The sequence below is a fragment of the Leucoraja erinacea genome, chromosome 3 (assembly GCF_028641065.1).
Source record: "Leucoraja erinacea ecotype New England chromosome 3, Leri_hhj_1, whole genome shotgun sequence".
In the NCBI taxonomy this organism is placed as follows: domain Eukaryota; kingdom Metazoa; phylum Chordata; class Chondrichthyes; order Rajiformes; family Rajidae; genus Leucoraja; species Leucoraja erinaceus.
In genome coordinates, this window is record NC_073379.1 from 16,312,353 (window position 1) to 16,333,355 (window position 21,003).

General features: G+C 46.2%; 1 protein-coding gene across 1 annotated transcript in view; it reads right to left on the bottom strand.

The window, feature by feature from the left end:
- The window catches only part of LOC129693764 (glycine receptor subunit alpha-3-like), a 131,654-nt gene that overhangs the window by 68,933 nt on the left and 41,718 nt on the right, over positions 1–21,003 (bottom strand). Inside the window, exons 4-5 of the mRNA XM_055630537.1 lie at positions 12,301–12,524; positions 4,852–4,934 (exon numbers count right to left, since the gene is read on the bottom strand). Coding sequence (XP_055486512.1) covers positions 4,852–4,934; positions 12,301–12,524 — 307 coding nt within the window. The remainder of the gene's footprint in view (positions 1–4,851; positions 4,935–12,300; positions 12,525–21,003) is intronic.

Here is a 21,003-nt window from a genome sequence, read left to right on the forward strand (position 1 = left end):
TGTATCCATTCTGTCTGGTCTTCTCAGCATTTTTTTACAATTCTATTGAATCGCCATACTGCTTTCTCTTAAGAGACAGCCTCAGTCTCATTTTCCTGCACTTGTAACTGCAGCCCCTCATTTTATGAATCATTTATTTTAGAGATACATCCTGGAAACAGGCCCTTTGGCCTACCAAGTCCACACCGACCATCGATCACGCGTTCACACTAGTTCTATGTTATGCCACTTTCTCATCCACCTCCCACACTCCAAGGGCAATTTACTGAGGGCCAATTTACCGACAAACCCGTGGGTCTTTGGGATTTGGGAGGAAACTCACACGGCACGGTCACAAGGAGAATCGATGAACTTCGCACAGACAGTGCCCGAGCTCAGGATCGAACCCGGGTGTCTGACGCTGTAAGGCATCAGGTCTACAAGCTGCGCCACCATGCCACCCATTTAGTATAGATACAGTGCGGAAACAGGCTCTTTGTCCCACCGAGACCGCACTGACCAGCGATCCCAGCGCATTAAAACTATTATACACACACCAGGGACAATTTTCACATACACCAAGCCAATTAACCTACAAACCTGTACATCTTTGGAGTGTGGGAGGAAACTGAAGATCTCCGAGAAGACCCATGCGGTCACTGGGAGAACGTACAAACTCGGTACAGACAGCACCCACAGTCGGGATCAAACCCGGGTCTCTGGCGCTGCAAGCTCTGTAAGGCAGCAACTCTACCGCTGTGCTACCGTGCCAGTAATATTTGTGTATATTATTTTTTAAACAAGCTCTTTCAGTTTCACATGCTTCCTATAATGAGATGACAAGAATTGAACATAATGTCTCATATGAGCCTAGTGTTATATAAGGTTGCAGCCTGGTGACCTTGCTTTCATCTTCAATGCCACTGATGATAAAGCTTAGCATTGTGGTTACCTTTTTTTCACTGCATTTTCAACTGCACCATCACTTTGAATGACTTATGCACCCATATCCCCAGGTGAATTCAGGTCCGCTACCCTTTTAAGACACTATCTTTATTCTATATCCTTCTCCATATTATTCCTACAAATGCATCACCTCTCATTTCTCCACATTAAACTTCAAGCTTCATTGTGTCTGCCCGTTGCCCTAGGCCATCGACATCCTGCTTCTTCTTATTGAGTCTACATCACAAGCTTAGATATTGTTCTGCCAGAGCTGAACACACTTCTCGGCATCTTCATTGTAGGCAACGGGATCGGCTGCTGTGCATTGTTTTTCCAGTGAGGGCATTTCAGCAGGTGTTCCTTTGTTTATGGTTCAATGCCACATTTGCAGGTGACATCGTTGGAATTGTCTCCCCACTTGTTTCGAGACACCTTGGCCCTGACAACACCAGTTCTCAATCGATTGAGGCATTTCCATCTGGCCCAACTTGCGTCTGCACCAGGACGGAGTTGCTAACTTGCCGTTCATCCCATGGTAGTTGAGGGAGGTAGAGTGGATATTCAATTGGTACCCGGACGTGGCGTCGAAGGACAAGAAGCCGAAGCAAAGAAGTTGAAGCCAAATAGCAAATGGAAATGAGGCTAAAACGCCAAATAACCTAAAGCATACAAAGCCACATTTTTAGTCACTTACGTCGGTGGAATGTGACTTTTCTCCTAGTTGCATTTCGTCCTCCCTCGTGGCCTAACAGCTTGGATTGGTGTGGCCTTTCCCAGAGTCGGATCCAGAGCTTTAGCAACGGGCGCAGTGCGGACTTTCCATCATGGAGCCGGGTGAGCCCTTGCCGGGGGTTGTCAGAAGAAGTGTTCTGATCGCTGGCCCGCAGACTACGACATCCTAAAGCCACGGTCTGCGGAGCTTCTAGCAGCATGTGCGGCGTGGACTTTCCATTGCGGAGCCGGGTGAGCCCTTGCCGGGGGTTGCCAGAAGAAGTGCTCCGACCTGCGGCCTGTAACATACCGAAGCCGCGGTCTGCGGAGCTTCTAGCCACAGACGCGGTGTGGACTTTAAGAGCTCCGACCGCCGGCCTGCGGCCTATAATATCGTGAAGCCCGGTCTCCGGTAGGAAGCGGCTGATTTCAGACCTCCAAGCCGCGGAGTGCCCGTCCGTCCCGACGTCAGAGTTTCGAGCATTCCGACGAGAGGGCCTGTACATCAGGCCGTCTGTAGCGGCGACTGCGGAGGGTTCATGCCCCCGACTACAAATGAACAAAGGAGGAGGACTGACAAAGTTATTGCCTTCCACCACAGTGAAGAAGTTGATTCCACTGTGGTGGATGTTCATGTTATATTATATTGTGTATTGTGCTTTTTTGTTTGTATGGCTGCATGGTAAGTCAAATTCCACTGCACCCTAATTGGTGCATGTGGCAACAAATGTGAATTTGAACTTGAACCAGTGTGAAAGGGTGATCGATGGTCAGAGTGGGCCAAAGGGGTTATTTTCATGCTGTATCTTTCAATCAATTAATCAATCAAACAGCAGCTTCTGGGGGAAATTACTATTCACAGTTATCTACACTGAGAAACAATTAGTCTACAGCTCGTTGTATACCTGCAATCAATGTCCCATTTAGACCAAATGCTGTGACTTTGCTGATTTAATTTTTTAATATCTTTTTGATATGAGCAGAATTTGGCCATCCGGCCCATCAAGTCTACTCTGCCATTCAATCATGGCTGATCTATCTCTTCCTCTCAGCCCCATTCTCATGCCTGCTCCCCATAACCTCTGACCAGCACTAATCAAGAATCTGTCTATCTCTGCCTTAAAACCAACCATTGACTTGGCCTCCACAGCCTTCGGTGGCAGAGTATTCCAGATTCACCACCCTTTTATGAAGCACCTTATCAAAAGGTTTCTGGAAGTCTACTTTATAGTACCTCAAATGCATTACATCAACTCTGCATTGCATCATCAAAAAATAAATCAGATTGGTTAAACAGGATTCGTCATTACTGGCCGTAATGGTTTGCCTTAAATTAACCCATTTTTCTCTAGATGACCACTTATCTGTATTAGATCAATGTTTATCAATCTGTATTAGATCAATGTCTGGATGCAGCCCAGACCATGACACAAACCAACCTCCCTTCTATTGACTCCACTTATACATCACACTGCCTCAGCAAGACCAGCAGCATAATCAAGGAAGAGTCGCACCCTGGCCACTCCCTCCTCCCCTCTCCCATCAGGTAAAAGGTATAGAAGTGTGAAAACGCACACCACCAGATTCAGGGACAGTTTCTTCCCCGCTGTTATCAGGCAACTGAACCATCCTACCACAACCGGCAGTCCTGAACAACTATCTTCCTCATTGGTGACCCTCAGATTATCCTTGATTGGACTTTGCTGGCTTTACCTTGCACTAATCGTTATTCCATTATCATGCATCTGTGCACTGTAAATGGCTTGACTGTAATCATGTATTGTCTTTCTGCTGACTGGATAGCAGGCAACAGAAGCTTTTCACTGTACCTCGGTACACATGACAATAAAATAAACAAAACCTAACTGAATATTTCTAAGAGCTTCCCCATCTCTGACAAACTGACTAGTCTGTAGTTGTTGAGTATAACTTTGGTCTTGTTTTAACAATGGAGTAAAGTTTTCCACCTCTCGTTCTCAGGCACCATCACTTAATGCTCATGATAAAAGTGTACACACAGGTGAAATGATAGAAGATTCGATATTGGCTAAATCCTGCGACCAATATTCACAAGAGCACAGAACCCTTCTGAAGAAAAGGGCACGGGGGAAAAAGCATTCACGTTTAGTTTAGTTTAGTTTAGTTTAGAGGAACAGCGTGGAAACAGGCCCTTCGGCCCACCGAGTCCGCGCCGACCCGTACACTAACTCTATCCTACACATTAGGGACAATTTGTAGAAGTTAATTAACCTACAAACATGCCGTCTTTGGAGTATCTTTGTCGACCATCGATCGCCCGTTCACTAGTTCCATGCTATCTCACTTCTTACACACTAGGTATAGTTTTCACAGAAGCAAATTAACATACAAACTGGCAGTTCTTTGGAAAGTGGGAGTACCCGGAAGAAACCCACTCGGTCACAGGGAGAACGTACAAACGTAGAAACTCTTTACGGAAAGCACCTGTCGTCAGGATCGAACCTAGATCTCAACTACAACACTGCGCCATTATGCCATAAGGTCATATGGGATAGTAGTAGAATTAGGCCATTCAGCCCAGCAAGTCTACTTCACCATTCAATCATGGCTGATTTACTCTATCACTCCCTTCTAGCTCCATTCTCCCCATAAACCTTGACACCAGTACTATGCCGCTCCAGTTCTCAATTTTTCAGCCATGTCTAAATCTCTTGAGCCATTTAGTTTAGTTCGGAGATACAGTGCAGAAACAGGCCCTTCGGCCCACCGAGTCCGTGCCGACCAGCGATCCCCACTCACTAACACCATCCTACACACTCGGTACAATGTACAATTTTCACGGATGCCAATTAATCTACAAAATTGTAGGTCTTTGGAGTGTGGTAAGAAACCGAGGATCCAGGGAAAACCCATGCCGTCACAAGGAGAATGTACAATCCATACAGACTGCACCCATAGTCAGGATTGAACCCAGGTCTCTGGCGCTGTAAGGCAACATCTCCACCACCGCGCCACTGCCGCCCCAGTGCTCAGCTTTTCAGCCGTGTCTAGCCTTCTTGAGCCATTGTGACATACCACATATTAAAAAGCTTCAAAGACGTCTGTTGACTCAATTACATTTGAGCTGATAAATGAATTGAACAAAGAGGTTTGCTGCATTTACTGTTGAGGGTGAACATGCTCGATCAAGTATTATGAGCACTCAAGCAACTGCTGAGAATGGAAGAGGGTACTTACAGCTCTCCAATTGCATTATGCAGGTTTGGACATCCATCGGGAAGTTTTTCAGATCCATAGGACAGGAAAGAATCAAGGTCAATCTGAAAGATTAGATCAGGAAGATTGGACAGCATTATTATGCTTGTTCAGTCATTTCACAAGACAAGAACCAACTTAGGCCAACAACCCAGTTTGATGGAAGAAAGCAAAGCCTAGGAAATGTACGTGTAGGAAGGAACTTCAGATTCTGTTTTAAACTGAAGATAGACACAAAACGCTGGAGTAACTCAGCAGGACAGGCAGCATCTCTGGAGAGAAGAAATGGGTGACGTATGCCCTGTTCGGGAGATATTCCCTCTTGGTCTCCAGCAGGAGTATCAAACGCTATTTGTTCTAACCTTTGCATATTCTTTTCCATGGAATTTAAGTGAATTTAGGGTGCAACTGCCTTTTCCTGTAGAACTCTTGTTTAGTTTAGTTTCGAGATGCGGAAACAGGCCCTTCAACCCACCGAGTCCGTGCTGACCAGCAATCCCCGTACACGGAAGGGCCTGTCCCACTTTCACAACCTAATTCACTACCTTTTTTACTCCTGGACATTTTTCATCAGGCTAGAAAAAACGCCCCGACCTACTTGATGTCACAAGTACCTACGACTAGCATCATGGCCTGCTACGACCTACCTATGACCTCCTACGACCTTGTGACGACCATGCTGCGAGTATGAGTCAAGGGCAAAGTCGGCAGAGGTTGTGAATTAGGTCGTGAAAGTGGGACAGGGCCATAACACTCTCCAACACACTCGGGACAATTTACAACTTTTACTCAAGCCAATTAACCTACAAATCTGTATGTCTTTGGGGTGCGGGATGAAAATGCAGCACCCGGGGAAATCCCACATGGTCACAGAGATAACATACAAATTCCATTCAGATGGCAACCGTAGTCTGGATTGAAAGGCAGCTGCTCTCTACCACTGTGCCACCGTGCCACCCCACCGGGTCTGCCTGATACCCATGAGAGATGGATTCGGGACTGGAGTAAATGAAGTACTTTAGTGACCACTACTCTATTACTGATGGGTGAATGATTAACATGCATTCAGTACAGACTGAATCACACAGGACAACTTGAATAATTGAACTGGAGTTCCTTACAAGGCCACATGTCTAGAGTGGAGTATTTCCATCAATTGCACTCATCTATAAACAGCCAAGGATGCTCAAAAACTTGCACTCTAGGTTGCAAGTGCATTAACAGGTAACATTTAAAAGCTTAAAAAAATTTAAAATACATTTAATTTACAAAGAAATTAAAGACCATACAGCAGCAAAAGAAACAAAGTGCATTTTGGGTAATAGTGAACTGAAATTGATTTAAATGCTTATATTTTGTGGTAATCCCATTTGTAAATGTACTGAATATTAAATTAATCCTTGACTTGGACCATTTGCCCTAAAAATAGATTAAAAACACAGCACTGTTGAAAAAGCATCACTGATTCTTTTTACATGGTGCATTTTTACATTTTTACATTGTTCCAAGATGCCGCCCATTCTGCTGGTTGAAGAACAGAAGAGTGGATACACGCCACAGTGGTGCAGCGGGTAGAACTGCTGCTTTACAGTTCCGGCATCCTTGGTCCAAAACTGTCTTCCAGTGCTGTCTGTGTGGAGATTGCATGTCATCCCTGTGACCACGTGGGTTTCTTCCGGGTGCTCTAGCCTCCTCTCACGTTTCCAAAATACAGGCGCACCGTTAAGTTAAATGCCCACTGTAACTTGCCACTGGTGTTTAGTTTAGTTTAGTGTAGTTTAGAGATACAGTGTGGAAACAAGACCTTCCGCCCACTAACTCGGGCCGACCAGCGATCACCCGTAAACTAGTTCCATCCTACACACCAGACAATTTCCAGAAGCCAATTAACCTACAACCCTGCACGTGTATGGAGTGCGGGAGGAAACCGGAGCACCTGGAGAAAACCCACGCGGTCACTGGGAAAACGTACAAAATCCATACAGACAGCACCCTTAGTTAGGATCAAATCCGGGCCTTTGGTGCTGTAAGCTCGACCACTGCATATTATGATCACCACTGTTTATTAATGATTTAGACGAGGTGGATTGAAGGGTTTGTGGTCAAGTTTGGGGGTGATACGAAAATAGGTGAAAGGCAGGTAGTGTAGGGGAAGCAGGGACTCTGCAGAAGGACTTGGATAGTTTAGGAGAGTGGGAGGAGAAGTGGCAGATGCAATATAGAGCAGCAAAGTGTGGAGTCTTGCATTTTGGTAGTAGGAATAAAGGCGTAGACTATTTTCCAAATGGGAAAAAAATCCAGAAATCGGAGGTGGAAAGGGACTTGGGAGTGCAAGTCAAATCGGTAGTAAAAAAAGCAAACTCAATGCAAACATTTATTTCCAAGAGGGCTTGTATACAAAAACAGGGATGTAATGCTGAGGCTCTATAAGGCACTGGTAAGGCCGCATTTGGAATATTGTAAGCAATGTTCGGCACCATATCTGAAGAAGGATGTGCTGGCTCTTGAAAGTGTCCAGAGGAGGTTTTACAAGAATTATGTCAGAAATAAGTATAAAGTACATAAAAGAAACACAGAAACATGGAAAATCGGTGCAGGAGTAGGCCATTTGGCTCTTCAAGCCAGCACTGCCATTCAATATGATCATGGCTAATCATCCAGAATCAGTACCCTGTTCCTGCTTTCTCCCAATATCCCTTGATTCCGTTAGCCCGAAGAGCTATATCTAACTCTCTCTTGGACACATCCAGTGAATTGGCTTCCACTGCCTTTCTCTATTGCCCTAATGTTTCCAGCAGAGGGAGAGTCCAGGACCAGAGGGCACAGCCTTAGAATAAAAGGACACATCTTACAAATGGCGGAGGAGAAATTTATTTAATCAGAGGGTGGTGAATCTATGGAATTCATGGCCACAAATGGCATTGGAGGCCAAGTCATTGGGTATTTTTAAAGCAGAGATTGATAGCTTCTTGATTAATAAGGGTTTTCCAAGGTTATAGGGAGAAGGCAGGCAGGAAGGAGTATGGGGTTGGAAGGGAAGAATAGATCAGCCATGATCGAATGGTGAAGCAGATTCAATGAAGGAACGGCCCAATCCTGCTCCCATGTCTCATCGCCTTATGATCTTATGAATTTGGAGAGCACCAAAATTACCATAACTGTTCTGGAGATGGGGAAGAGAGGGCAACATGGAAACAGGAATAGACTACTTTGTCCCTCAGCTTTGCTCTGGCAGGCAGCTATTAGAGAGAGCTGCAGGATGGCAGAGTACAACAGCTGGTCGAGCCACCATCTAACAGCTCTCGAGTCACGGGTTCAATCCCAACCTCGGGGGCTGTCAGTGTGGAGCTTGCATGGGTTTATTTTGGATGCACCAGTTTCCTCCCACATCCCAAAGACATGAGGGTTGTCCGGTTAATTAGCCGCTACAAATTGCCCCGAGTGTTTAAGCACATTGTAGATTCCAAAGGGACTGAAGAGAAAGTTGGGGGGAATTAAACAATGGAATTAATGTGGGACTATAGTTAAGATGTTGGTTAATGGTTTGCAGAGACTTGATGTCAGGGGGGAGTTCCCCCCCCGCCACGGGTACCATGTAATCCCGTGCTACCGGCTCCATGGTCGGATAGTCGGCGACTAAACCGTCTCCCCCACCTGGTTTGCCAGGCGAGGAGGGGGCTGTGGACCCCCAGCAGGACCAAAAACAAGACCTGTCAAAGGGCGGATGAGCTTCTAGCGAGCCAACGGCCATCCACACTTCAGTAGAAGTTGTGATCACTGTCGTACATGGCATTGTAAGGAATGATGATAAAGTACACACATCAAAATCCTATACTTCAAGCGTCAGACGTCCGCGGAACTGGAGGACAGAGACGTGTGGTGCGTCTGTCACCGTTCCCGTCGGAAACCAGCACCACTGCATCGCTAATGTTTTCAACGATGATGAATGAATGACTTGAAGGGCCGAAGAGCCTGTGTCCATGATGTTTCTCTCTGGGACTCCATGAGTCACTCACTTTAGTTTTACATTCCTTATATCCCTACTTTGTTAATTTATCAAAAGCATCCAGGGATCCTCCTCACTTTTAACAATTAGTGGAATTTACCAATTTTGTTCGAACAATGTATTGTGACCATAAAGGAATTGCCTTTTCGAAATGAGAGGGAATGATCTGTGGGGAAGAGGTCTCGGCTCTCTGTTCATGGGCTTTTGACAATCTTCATCCCATAGCTCAGAGAATCTGAACTCCTGAAGAAGGGTCTCGACCTGAAACGTCGCACATTCCTTCTCTCCAGAGATGCTGCCTGTCTCGCTGAGTTACTCCAGCTTTTTGTGTCTTTCGCTCGTTTTAAAAATTCGAAGGGAAAAAAAAAGCAAGCATTACATCTCAGATGGTTGATCTTGTGATTTCTGAGTGGAAAGCTGAATTCTGTAACCCGTCAGTCACATTTGAAGCTTGGTTAAGCTTTCAAGGTCGTCAGATGGTTGTCAGATAGTTTTTGTTCCATGTCATTGAGATGTGCAGAGCAAGAAGCTAATACTTATTCAGTCCGAACCTCTGGTGCTGGATCGCGTGGACATCAAAACCAAGGCACTGGTCAAAAGTATGCATAGCTCCGAACACCGTGTTGTCGTGGTCTAACCACTGTCTCAATGGTTTATGCCTTTCCTTACTAAGTCATTGCAAGTGTGGCTCCCGCTTGTAGAACCTGGCGGGCCGCGGCCTGCAGGGGGAGCCCACAGGGGAGAGGCGGACCTGATCTGTCCCCTGAAGACCAGAGACCTGGAGGAGGGAGCTGGTGTTGACGATGGATGCGATGGGCGAGGAACGAGGCCGGGGGAGAGGAGAGGGAACTGGGTTTGGCCTACCGCGCCCTCGACGTCTGCCGCGGGAGGCACCCAAGGCTCGCAGGTCAACCCGCACGTCAATAGAAGGTGACGGCTTGAGGGCCGCAGCAGCCTGGGGCTTACCTGGAACGCACACCACTCATAATATGGATAAATGTAAGGTTATATGTGGATAAATGTGAGGTTATCCAATTTGGAGGCAAGAAAGGGAAGGCAGATTATTATCTGAATGGTCTGAGATTAGGTAAAGGGGGAGTACAATGAGACCTGGGTGTCCTTGTACATCAGTCTCTGAAAGTAAGCATACAGGTACAACAGGCAGTGAAGAAAGCGAATAGCATGTTGGCCTTCATAAAGAGAGGAGCTGAGTATAGGTCCTTCTGCAGTTGTACAGGGCCCTGGTGAGACCACACCCTCAGAGTATTGTGTGCAGTTTTGGTCTCCGAATTTGAGGACAGACAATTTTGCTATTGAGAGAGTGCAGCGAAGGTTCACAAGGTTAATTCCTGGGATGGCGGGACTGTCATATGATGAGAGGATGGAGCGATTGGAATTTAGAAGAATGAGAGGGAATCTTATAGAAACATATTCAATTATTAAGGGACTGGACACGCTAGAGGCAGGAAACATGTATTTGATGTTGGGGGAGTTCAGAGCCAGGGGCCACGGTTTAAGAATAAGGGGTAGGCCATTTAGAACTGAGATGAGGAAAAACTTTTTCACACAGTTGTGAATTTGTGGAATTCTCTGTCTCAGAAGACAGTGGAGGCCTTCACTGGATGCATTCAAAAGATCATTAGATAAAGCTCTTAGGGCTAGGGGAATCAAGGGGTATGGGGAGAAGGCAGGAACGGGATGCTGATTATGGATGATCAGCCATGATCTCATTGAATGGCGGTGCTGGCTCGAATGGCCGAATGGCCTACTCCTGCATCTGTTGTCTATGTATCTATGTAATATCTAGAGAGTGGACTAGACTCTGAAAAAGGCGCCAAAACATGGCACCTCTTGCACGTAGGATCAGTAGACTATTTCTGTACAATTTGCTAATAGACGATGTGCTTAAGTATGAAAATACTCTACTGGACTGTACGTAAGAAAATAATTTCACTGTGCATTTGGCATATGTGACAATGAAAGCATCATTGAGTCATTCAAAAGCACCATCTTGCTACTGCCTTCGACATTGGTCTCTGCCACTGAATGACCTCTATCTGGATAAGTATTACTAGTTAGGAACATAGAATCGATTGACTTATTTGTAAATGGAGCTTCCAATCTCCTGATGTAAAACAAGTGGTGCTTTAACAAGGAGCAACAATAAACTGCAAATGCTGGTTTACAAAAGAACACAAAGTGCTGGAGTAACTCAGCAGGTTGGACAGTATCTATGGAGAACAAGGGCAGGTGGTGTTACGGGTCGGGACCTTTGAAACGTTTTGAAACAGGCTGCTTTGAAACGCCTGACCCGAAACATCACCTATCCATGTTCTCCAGAGATGCTGCCTGACCCGCTGAGTTACTCCAGCACTTTGTGATTGCTTTAATAATGCATTTTCACTTCACCCATTATTTTGAATAATACACCAACACTATAAACGTGTACATCAACAAGACTAAGGCATGGCTAGACTGCATGTAGATGGGAGTGCTGTCTGTGGCAGACCTGACCAGTGGCTCCTGACTATAAAATGGGAATCACGGATGAATGTAGTACTTTAAGTTAGTCCTATTTGTTCATGCTTGGCCCATATCTCTCTAAACCTTGGTTTAGATAGAACTGCAGATGCTGGAAAAATCGAAGGTAGACAAAAAATGCTGGAAAAACTCAGCAGGTGAGAAGGAATTGGCGACGTTATGGAGAGAAGCAATTGGTGATGTTTCGGGTCAAGACCCTTCTTTAGACTGAGTTACTCCAGCATATTGTGTCTATCTTCGGTTTAAACCAGCATCTGCAGTTCTTTCCTACACAATCTACAAACACGCTTGTCTTTGGGACGTGGGAGGAAACAAGAGCACCCAAAGGAAACCCTGTCACAGCGAGAATGTTCAAACTATACACACACAGTGAGGTAGAGGCAGCAACTCTACCGGCTGCACCACTGCTTCAGCTGACAGCTTAAAATCCCTGCCACACTGTACGAGATCATTCAAAGAGTTCTCCCGAGTTTGCCCTGATTCGAACTTGGAGATTTACGGTAATGGCCACTCGCAGGTACTTGGGGCTCTCGTGGATATTTTTCAACATGTTGAAAAATCTTCACGAGTCTTCCCGAGCTTACCCCGTTTCCCGAGTTCCTGCCGTTAGCGTTACGAGCTGTTAAGAGACGTCCCCGAGCTCCGACTACGTTAATTCTACATACTTACCACAAGTTTTTTTTTTTATAAACTCGGGAGAGCACTTGAATTACCTCGTACAGTGGGACAGGGCCATTAGCTGAAGTCTATAAGGGCCAATAACTGGGATTGGCCCTTATGCACCTCAATCAGCGGCCCTCAGAAATGCGGTGGAGATGGCAGATGCAAGAACATCATATGGCTTTCCTATTCACTTGGACCATTCAGTGATCAGATGTACCTACCTTATTGAATAGAGGACAACCCCGTTCTTAAAGATTCGCAGCAATTTGTTGTCCGTCGTCACCTCATGGAAGTTGGCACCTTTCTCGTTTGCAAAGAATAAATCTGGTTTCCAAATGGAGTCCAGCATGGATGGGTCCAAGTCGAGAGAATCGTCAGGGTACTCGCTGTATGCCAGGCGTGGGTCATTCCACTGCTGCCGCAGAAAAATGTTCAGCCGGTAATCCTGTGGGAGAATAGGGAAAGACAATGAATATCCTGAAGGACCTTTGAACCTCAGGGCCAAACCCTTCAGGGCCTGCAACACATCGATCGGGGAAACGTGCCTCATTGTGTGAAGATGGGTTTGGAGGTTAGGTTCACAGTGTTGGCGGATATCCTCATGCGATGCGATAAGATCATAAGTGATAGGAGAAGAATTAGGCTATTCTGCCCATCGTCTACTCTGTCATTCAATCAGGGCTAATCTATCTCCCCGGACAGCATTGATGAGGGATTAGAAAGGTGAAGTTTCAGGTCAGGACCCTTCATCTGTCTGGAGAAGAGTCCTGATCTGAAACATTGTCAGTTCATCCCCTCACCAGGCAATGAACTGCTTGACCTGTTGAGTTCCACCAGCACTTTGTTTCTATTGTTTCTCAAATTTATTCAAGATACCTTCATGAGTCAATCTGCTTTACAATTCTTTATGGGCTGTCCCACTTGGGCAACCTAATTGGCGAGATTAGAAAAGTTTGAAAAAGTTGAAGACCTCCGTCGACTATGTTGAAGACCAGCTTCAACTAGCTACGACTAACTTCGGGAAAATTGGACACCGAATAGTGGAGAGTGAAGACCACCTCCTTCAATCTCCTTCGACCTCCCTTCGACTATGATGAAGACTATCTACGACTACCTTCGACTACCCTTGATTACCTACGACTAACTTGCCGACCACCCACTACGACTAAACCTACGAGTAAAAAAAGTATCGAGTTTTTCCATGGCGACCTTTTTTTACTCGCGGGCATTTTTTAACATATTGGAAAAAAACGCTGCGGCCTAACTGAAACCTCAAACACGCGGATACCACTCTCGAGCATGAAGGAGAGTTACGAAGACCTCCTACGACCTCGTGTCGACCATGCTGCGAGTATGAGTCGAGGGCAAACTCGCCAGAACTCGCGGATTAGGTCGCCCAAGTGGGACAGGCCCTATAAGTGTGTATTCTTTCGTGGAACACCTTCTGTACTACCACTTGGTGAAATGAAACTGATATTCGTGGTTTGAATACTTACCGCTTCAATTTCTCTAAATACAAACTAAGCAAGGAGATGCAAGACTTCATGTGAACACCTATAGTTTTTTATGGCAAAGGAGGTCATTTAACCCTATCACATCTATGCTGCCTCTTTGAGCAGTCACACCAATATCATTCCAACATCCATTTCTCAATACCCTCTTCTCTCTCATGTAGAAACATAGAAACATAGAAAATAGGTGCAGGAGTAGGCCATTCGGCCCTTCGAGCCTGCACCGCCATTCAATATGATCATGGCTGATCATCCAACTCAGTATCCTGTTCCTGCCCTCTCTCCATACCCCCTGATCCATTTAGCCACAAGGGTCACATCTAACGCCCTCTTAAATATAGCCAATGAACTGGCCTCAACTACCTTCTGCGGCAGAGAATTCCAGAGATTCACCACTCTCTGTGTGAAAAAAGTTTTCCTCATCTCGGTCCTAAAAGATTTCCCCCTTATCCTTAAACTATGACCCCTTGTTCTGGACTTCCCCAACATCTGGAACAATCTTCCTGCATCTAGCCTGTCCAACCCCTTAAGAATTTTGTAAGTTTCTATAAGATCCCCCCTCAATCTTCTAAATTCTAGCGAGTACAACTGCAACTTCACTCTGACTCCTCTATCAACCAGACACACAGTAACCAGATGAACTATGGGCGGCACAGTGGCGCAGCGGTAGAGTTGCTGCCTCACAGCGCCAGAGACCTGGGTTCGATCCTGACTACGGATGCTGTCTATATGGAGTATGTACGTTCTTTCTTTGACTATGTAGGTTTTCTCCCGGTGCTCCGGTTTCCTCCCACACTCCAAAGACATACAGGATTGTAGGCCAATAGGCTTTGGTAAAGATTGTAAACAGTCCCCAGTGTGTGTAGGCTAGTGTTAGTGTACGGGGATCGCTGGTCAGCACGGGCCTGGTGTGCTGAAGGGCCTATTTCTGCACTGTATCTCTAAACATAAATAAATAAATAAACTGCCAGCACGTTTTTTGTGATATATGGGGAAAATGTGGGGTCTGGAAAATATCCACACAATCACAGTGGAAACTCAACACTGACAGCACCTAAGGTCAGGATCGAACTCAGGTCACTGGAACATAAAACATGGAACATAAATCATAGGGACAACCCCTTCGGCCCACAATGTCCATGCTGAATATGATGCCAGGATAAACTGGTCTTTTTTGTTTGTACATGACCATATCCCTCCATTCCTTGTTTGTCCAGGTGCCTATCTAAACGCCTCTTAAATGTCATTATCATATCTGCCTCCACCACCATCCCTGGAAGTGTGTTTCAGGAACCCACCATTCTCTGTGTAAAAAGACTAGCAATGTATATCCACTTTTCATTTTGCTCGCCTCACCTTAAAGGTATGTTCTCTGCTCTTTGACATTTCCACCCTGGGAAAAGGGTTCTGACTGTTTCCCTGTCAATGCCTCTCATGATTTTATAAATTGGAGCTGAAGCACTACCTGCGGCACCACTGTGCTGCCCACAAAGTCAATCATACAGCACGGAAACAAGCCCTTCAGCGCAACTCATTCATGCAGTCCGAGATGCCCCATCTAAGTTAGTTCCATTTACCTGCATTTGGTCCATATCCCGCTTAACCTTGCCTATCCATGTACCTGTCCAAGTGTCCTTTATATTCTGTTATAGAACCTGTCTGAACTACTTCCTCTGGAAATTCATTCCATATACCCACCACCCTCTGAGTGAAACAGTTGCCTCTCAGGTTCCTATTAAATCTTTCCCCTCTCATAAATTCATAAGTGATAGGAGCAGAATTAGGCCATTCAGCCCATCAAGTGTACTCCACCAATCAATCGTGGCTGATCTACCTCTCCCTCTTAACCCCATTCTCCTGCCTTCTCCCCATAACCTCTGACACCCGTACTAATCAAGAACCTATCTATCTCTGCCTTAAACCTCTCCTTTGACCTGGCCTCCACAGCCTCTCACCTTAAACCTATGTCCTCTGGTTTTTGATCACGCTACGCTTGGTAAAATACTCTGGTTATCTATTCCCCTCATAATTTTATGCACCATAAGATCACCCCTCAGCCTCCTGCACTCCAAGGAATAAGGTCCTCGCCTGCCCAGCCTCTAAAATTATTCATCTGTGAACATGCAGAGCACAAAGTCTCAATAGATTATTTTACTTCATCTGTACACTCCTGTGATTATTGATACAACATTTAAAAAAGGAACCTTTTTTTTCACATCAGCAGTTCATCTCTCTTGACCTCACAACATGCCTTCCAATTCTGCTCCTCAACTAATCTGGACCTCGATGCCTTTGCTGATGTCATCATAATTATCCCTTAATCAAATGTGACTGCCAGCACTTCCTTGCTGTCCCATAGGAGTTTTTTTTTTTAAGTTTTATTCTTGATCCGTTACCCTGTCAGAAGATTTATTAATCAAACCTTCACTGTCTCCCTTTGAAACCAGCTTCAGACGATTCAAGAAAACAGGCGATTCCAGTATCCTATTGTGTAGTTACTGTACTTTTCTGGAAATGAGTGGGATGAGCTAATGAGACAAACATTGTTCCTGCTCTATCTGGAGGACAATATGAATACCGATGAATGACGCACCCTCTGTAATCGACCACAGCCTGAGGTCGATCATCTACAAGTTCCGTTGTTAACCTTACCTTTTACATGGTGCCTCGGGAACACAGTTTAATATACTTTAGTTTTGAAATACAATATGGAGATAGGCCCTTCGGCCCACACAGAACGTACAAACTCCGCACTGACAGCTCCCGTAGTCAGGATCGAATATGGGTCTCTGGATTCTGCCCCTTTGGAAACCTGAACGGAAACCTCTGGAGACTTTGTGCCCCACCCAAGGTTGCCGTGCGGTTCCCGGAGGTTCCCGGAGGTTTTTGTCAGTCTCCCTACCTGCTTCCACTACCTGCAACCTCCGGCAACCACCTCCAACCTCCGGGAACCGCGCGGAAATCTTGGGTGGGGCACAAAGTCTCCAGAGGTTTCCGTTCAGGTTTCCTAAGTGGGACAGGGGCACTGCTGCGCCACTGTGCCGGCTGAAACTGCAGAGAGTGGTGAACACAGTGAAGGTAATCACAGGCTCGTCATTTCAATAAGTCCATAAGTCCATAAATGATAGGAGCAGAAGTAGGCCATTCGGTCCATCGTCCACTCCACCATTCAATCAAGGCTGATCTACTTTCCCTCTCAACCCCATTCTCCTCATAACACCATTACTAATCAAGAATATATCAATCTTCACCTTAAAAATAGCCAATGACGGGCCAAATTGGTCATTCAGTCAATCAGTCAGTCACGGACATCTCTGTTAGAGAGAACCTGTGAAGAAGGCTAAGATCTGACCAGATAGAAAATTGCTGGTGTTTATAAATAAATAGATTTGCTTTCCTTTTTTAATTAATCCGTGACTTGATAATTAAATTCACTTAACATAAATTGCAAACTGTTGAATTGGTGTAAGTGCTTTTTCTGCCATCCATGACATTTATAATTTATACTAAATGGCAAGGTGTATATATATATATATATATATATATATATCAGTATTGTGCTGAAGGTTGGAAATATATAATTAGTTGATTAGGTCATAGCATCATATAGCCCTGTGGAAAGAGGCCATTTGGTCCAACTTGCCCATGCCGACCAACATGCTCCACAGTAATCCCACCTGCCCGCGCTTGACCCCCCCCCCCCACTAGTGGAAACATCTTCTCCACGTCCACTCTATCCAGGCCTTTCACTGTTCGGTAAGTTTCAATAAGGTGTCCCCTCATCCTTCTACACTACAGCGAGTAGAGGCCCAGTGCCTTCAAGCGCTCATCAAATGTTAAAACCAAACACTCCTGGGATTACTCGCGTAAACCTCCTCTGAACCCTCTCCAATGCCAGCACGTCCTTGCTCAGATGTGGGCCCCAAAAACTGCTCACTATACTTGAAGGACACGTTTCTGTGCTGTATCATGCATTATGTTAACAAAGGCGCACACATTCACTTAACTTAACTGGTATTAAATTTCCCCATGGAAACAGGACAGGAGAGATTGTCAACATATGTGTTCAGCATTTATTCAGTGACCCGATGCACTGCAAAGTCTGGGCTGCGGAGGTAGGGGAAGCAGGAATTGAATATTCCCAGGGCATTTCATTGACCGCTCCACATGAATTGCTCTAATGCGTTCAAAGCAGTAGCAAAGACTAAAAGTTCAACAGCATGTGGTCTGAGAATCCGTGAGGAAAATGTACAATGTTGCTTGAAAACAAATCTGAAAAATGAACAGCACAGGCAGAGGACAAGAGGACATTGACTAACAGGTCCACAAAAGAACCATTCAGTCCGAGAATACCCAGCCTATGGTCAACGAACCATGCAGGTTAACACAGATGAAATATTCATCCAGTTAAAAGTGCTGAGCACCTCAGACTTGATTTAGTTTATTGTCACGTGAGCCGAGGTACATGGAAATAATGTTGTTGCGTCCAATCAGCGGAAAGACAATACACGATTACAATCAAACCATTTACGTTGTGTATAGATACATGAAATGAAATGAAATGAAATGATTCAATTTATTGTCATTGTCAGTGTACAGTACAGAGACAACGAAATGCATTTTTAGCATCTCCCTTGAAAGGGAGACACAGGGCGTCGCGGTGTGCCCGCGCCTGCCGCCGTACATTCCATTACAGGCAAAGGTGGGTGAAGTGTCTTGCCCAAGGACACAACGACAGTATGCACTCCAAGCGGGATTTGAACCGGCTACCTTCCGGTCGCCAGCCGAACTCTTAGCCCATTGTGCTATCTGTCGCCTATACATGATAAGAGAATAACATTCAGTGCAAGATAAAGCCAGCAAATACTGATCAAGGATAGTCCGAGGGTCACCAATGTGGTATATACAGGTGCACAACCTTTTATCCGACAGCCTTGGGACCAGACACTTTTCGTAATTTGGAATTTGTCGGTCTTCGGAATGGAAATTTTTTAGCGTACATTTTAATGGCTGGCTCATACCCGCAAGGTCGCAAGTTTGCGCCTTGATCCCGGCAGTTCCTCGGTCGCGAGTTTGAGTCTTCAGTGTAGTTTTTTTCTTGCAGAATAAATGTCTGTATGAAATACAGTGTGTTGAATGAATTCCTGAATTTGTAAATGTGACCGCAGCATTGAATCACCTCCCGCACTCATGTCACCCTAGCGGAGCTATATGCCCTAAGGCGGCCTAAGGCGACATTTTCACACTCTTATATCCGTGTGCAGCAGAGGCGCCAAACGTGAGCTTTGGTGTGCAGACGACATCCTGGAAAAAATGTCCGGTTTCTTCCAGGTAGGCGATATACCCTCCCGCGCAATATACCCTCCACTTCACTTTTATGAAGGTGATTTAGTTCCCCTTTCTTCCAGGACTGACCGGAGGTTCCGCTGTCACCTCTGCGGGCCGCCCTCGGTAAACGCTCACCCAACTTTGTCTTGGGATTTCTACTCTCCCGCGCAATGTACCCTCACCTTCTCTTTTATGAATGGGGATTTAGTTCCCCTTTCGTCGAGGACCGACCGGAGGTTCCGCTGTCACCTCTGCGGGCCGCCCTCGGTGAACGTCCTGTCTCCCTGTCCCTGGGATAGTAGGGGGCGATCAAACAGCACAATACCCCCCTCCCCCTCCAACTCCAGAGGAATCCGCTCCCCGATGGGCCGCTACGGCGACAAGTGGCAGTTCGTCCACAGCCCGAGAACAAGACGCACCTTGCGCACCAGCAACAGCTGCCCCTCTGGAGTTGGAGCGGGACTGGACTGGAGTTGCTGATCTGGGATCTCCGTGCTTGCAGTGGGCCTGGGGGGCGGTGTCCCGATGAGGGGGCACAGCTCGGGCTGTGGGCGAACTGCCACTTGTCGCCGTAGCGGCCCATCGGGGAGCGGCTCCTGGTGGTCCCGATGTCTCCCGCTAGTTTGCAGTTTTCCTCTGGAGTTGGAACGGGGCTGGGCTGCTGCTGGCTGTGGGTCTCTGGGATCTCCGTGCTTGCAGTGGGCCTGGGGGTCGGTGTCTCGTTGGTCCTGACGTCTCCGGTGACTGGCATTGCCGACGTGAAGACAGTGCAAAGCCCCCGCGCCGGTGCAATGGGCGGGGAGCTGGAGAGGGGAGGGAAGGGGTCACACACATGACCGGGAAGCAGAGGGGTGTAGGTGGGGTGAAACTGAAGGGAGCGACAATCTGCTGCTCCCTGCCCGCTGAATTTTTTAAACTTTTTAACTCAGAGGGCAGACAGCAGCATATTGTCAATTATTAACCCTCCCGCGCAATATACCCTCACCTTCTCTTTTATGAATGGGGATTTAGTTCCCCTTTCTTCGAGGACCGACCGGAGGTTCCGCTGTCACCTCTGCGGGCCGCCCTCCGTGAACGTTTTCAAGGGCCTTTTTTCAAGGACTGAAAAAATGTCGCTATTCGGAGGTTTTCGTTATTTGGATCTTCGGATAAAAGGTTGTGCACCTGTAGTAGTTCAGGACTCCTCTCTGGTTGTGGTAGGATGATTCAGTTGCCTGATAACAGCTGGGAAGAAACTGTTCCTGAATCTGGAGGTGTGCGTTTTCACACTAAGATACCCTTTACGTGATGGGAGAGGGGAGAAGATGGAATGGCTGGGTCGTGGCTCGTCCTTGATTATGCTGCTGGCTTTGCCGAGACAGCGTGAGGTAAAAATGGAGTCAATGGAAGGGTAGGCTGGTTTGTGTGATGGTCTGGGCTGCGTCCACAATTCACTGCAATTTCTTGCAGTCTTGGATGGAGCTGTTCTCAAACCAAGCTGTGATGCATCCTGATAAAATGCTTTCTCCAGCGCATCTGTAGAAGTTGTTGAGAGTTGTAGGGGACATGCCAAACTTCCTAAGCTTTCTAAGGAAGTAGAGGCCTTGGTGTGCTTGAGTTCAAAACAGCGCAATCTGAGACCACAAGAAATTGCAGGGAATTGTAGACGGATACGACGTGTGGGTTTGTAGGTTAATTGGCCCCTGTAATTTATCCCCTGTAGGTAGGGAGTGGATGAGAAAGTGGGATAACATAGAACTAGTGTGAACGGGTGATCGATGGCCGGCGTGGACTCGGTGGGCCGAAGGGCCTGTTTCCATGCTGTATCTCTAAACCAAAGTAACAACAAAAACTGGAAGGCAGTAGCTCCATTAGATTAAGAATCTGACTAAATGCCTATCTCACTGTGTATGGGGCAAAGAATTTATCTCAAAATTCTTCTAAATTTCCAATGTTTGCAGTTGTTTTCCCTTTCCTTTGGATATACTTCTTATGGAAGATGGCACAGCTGGCACAGCGGTGGAGTTGTTGCCAAAGCCCCGAGACCCAGGTTCAAACCTTACTACTGGTGCTGTCTGTACAGAGTTTGTACATTCTCCCTGCCAC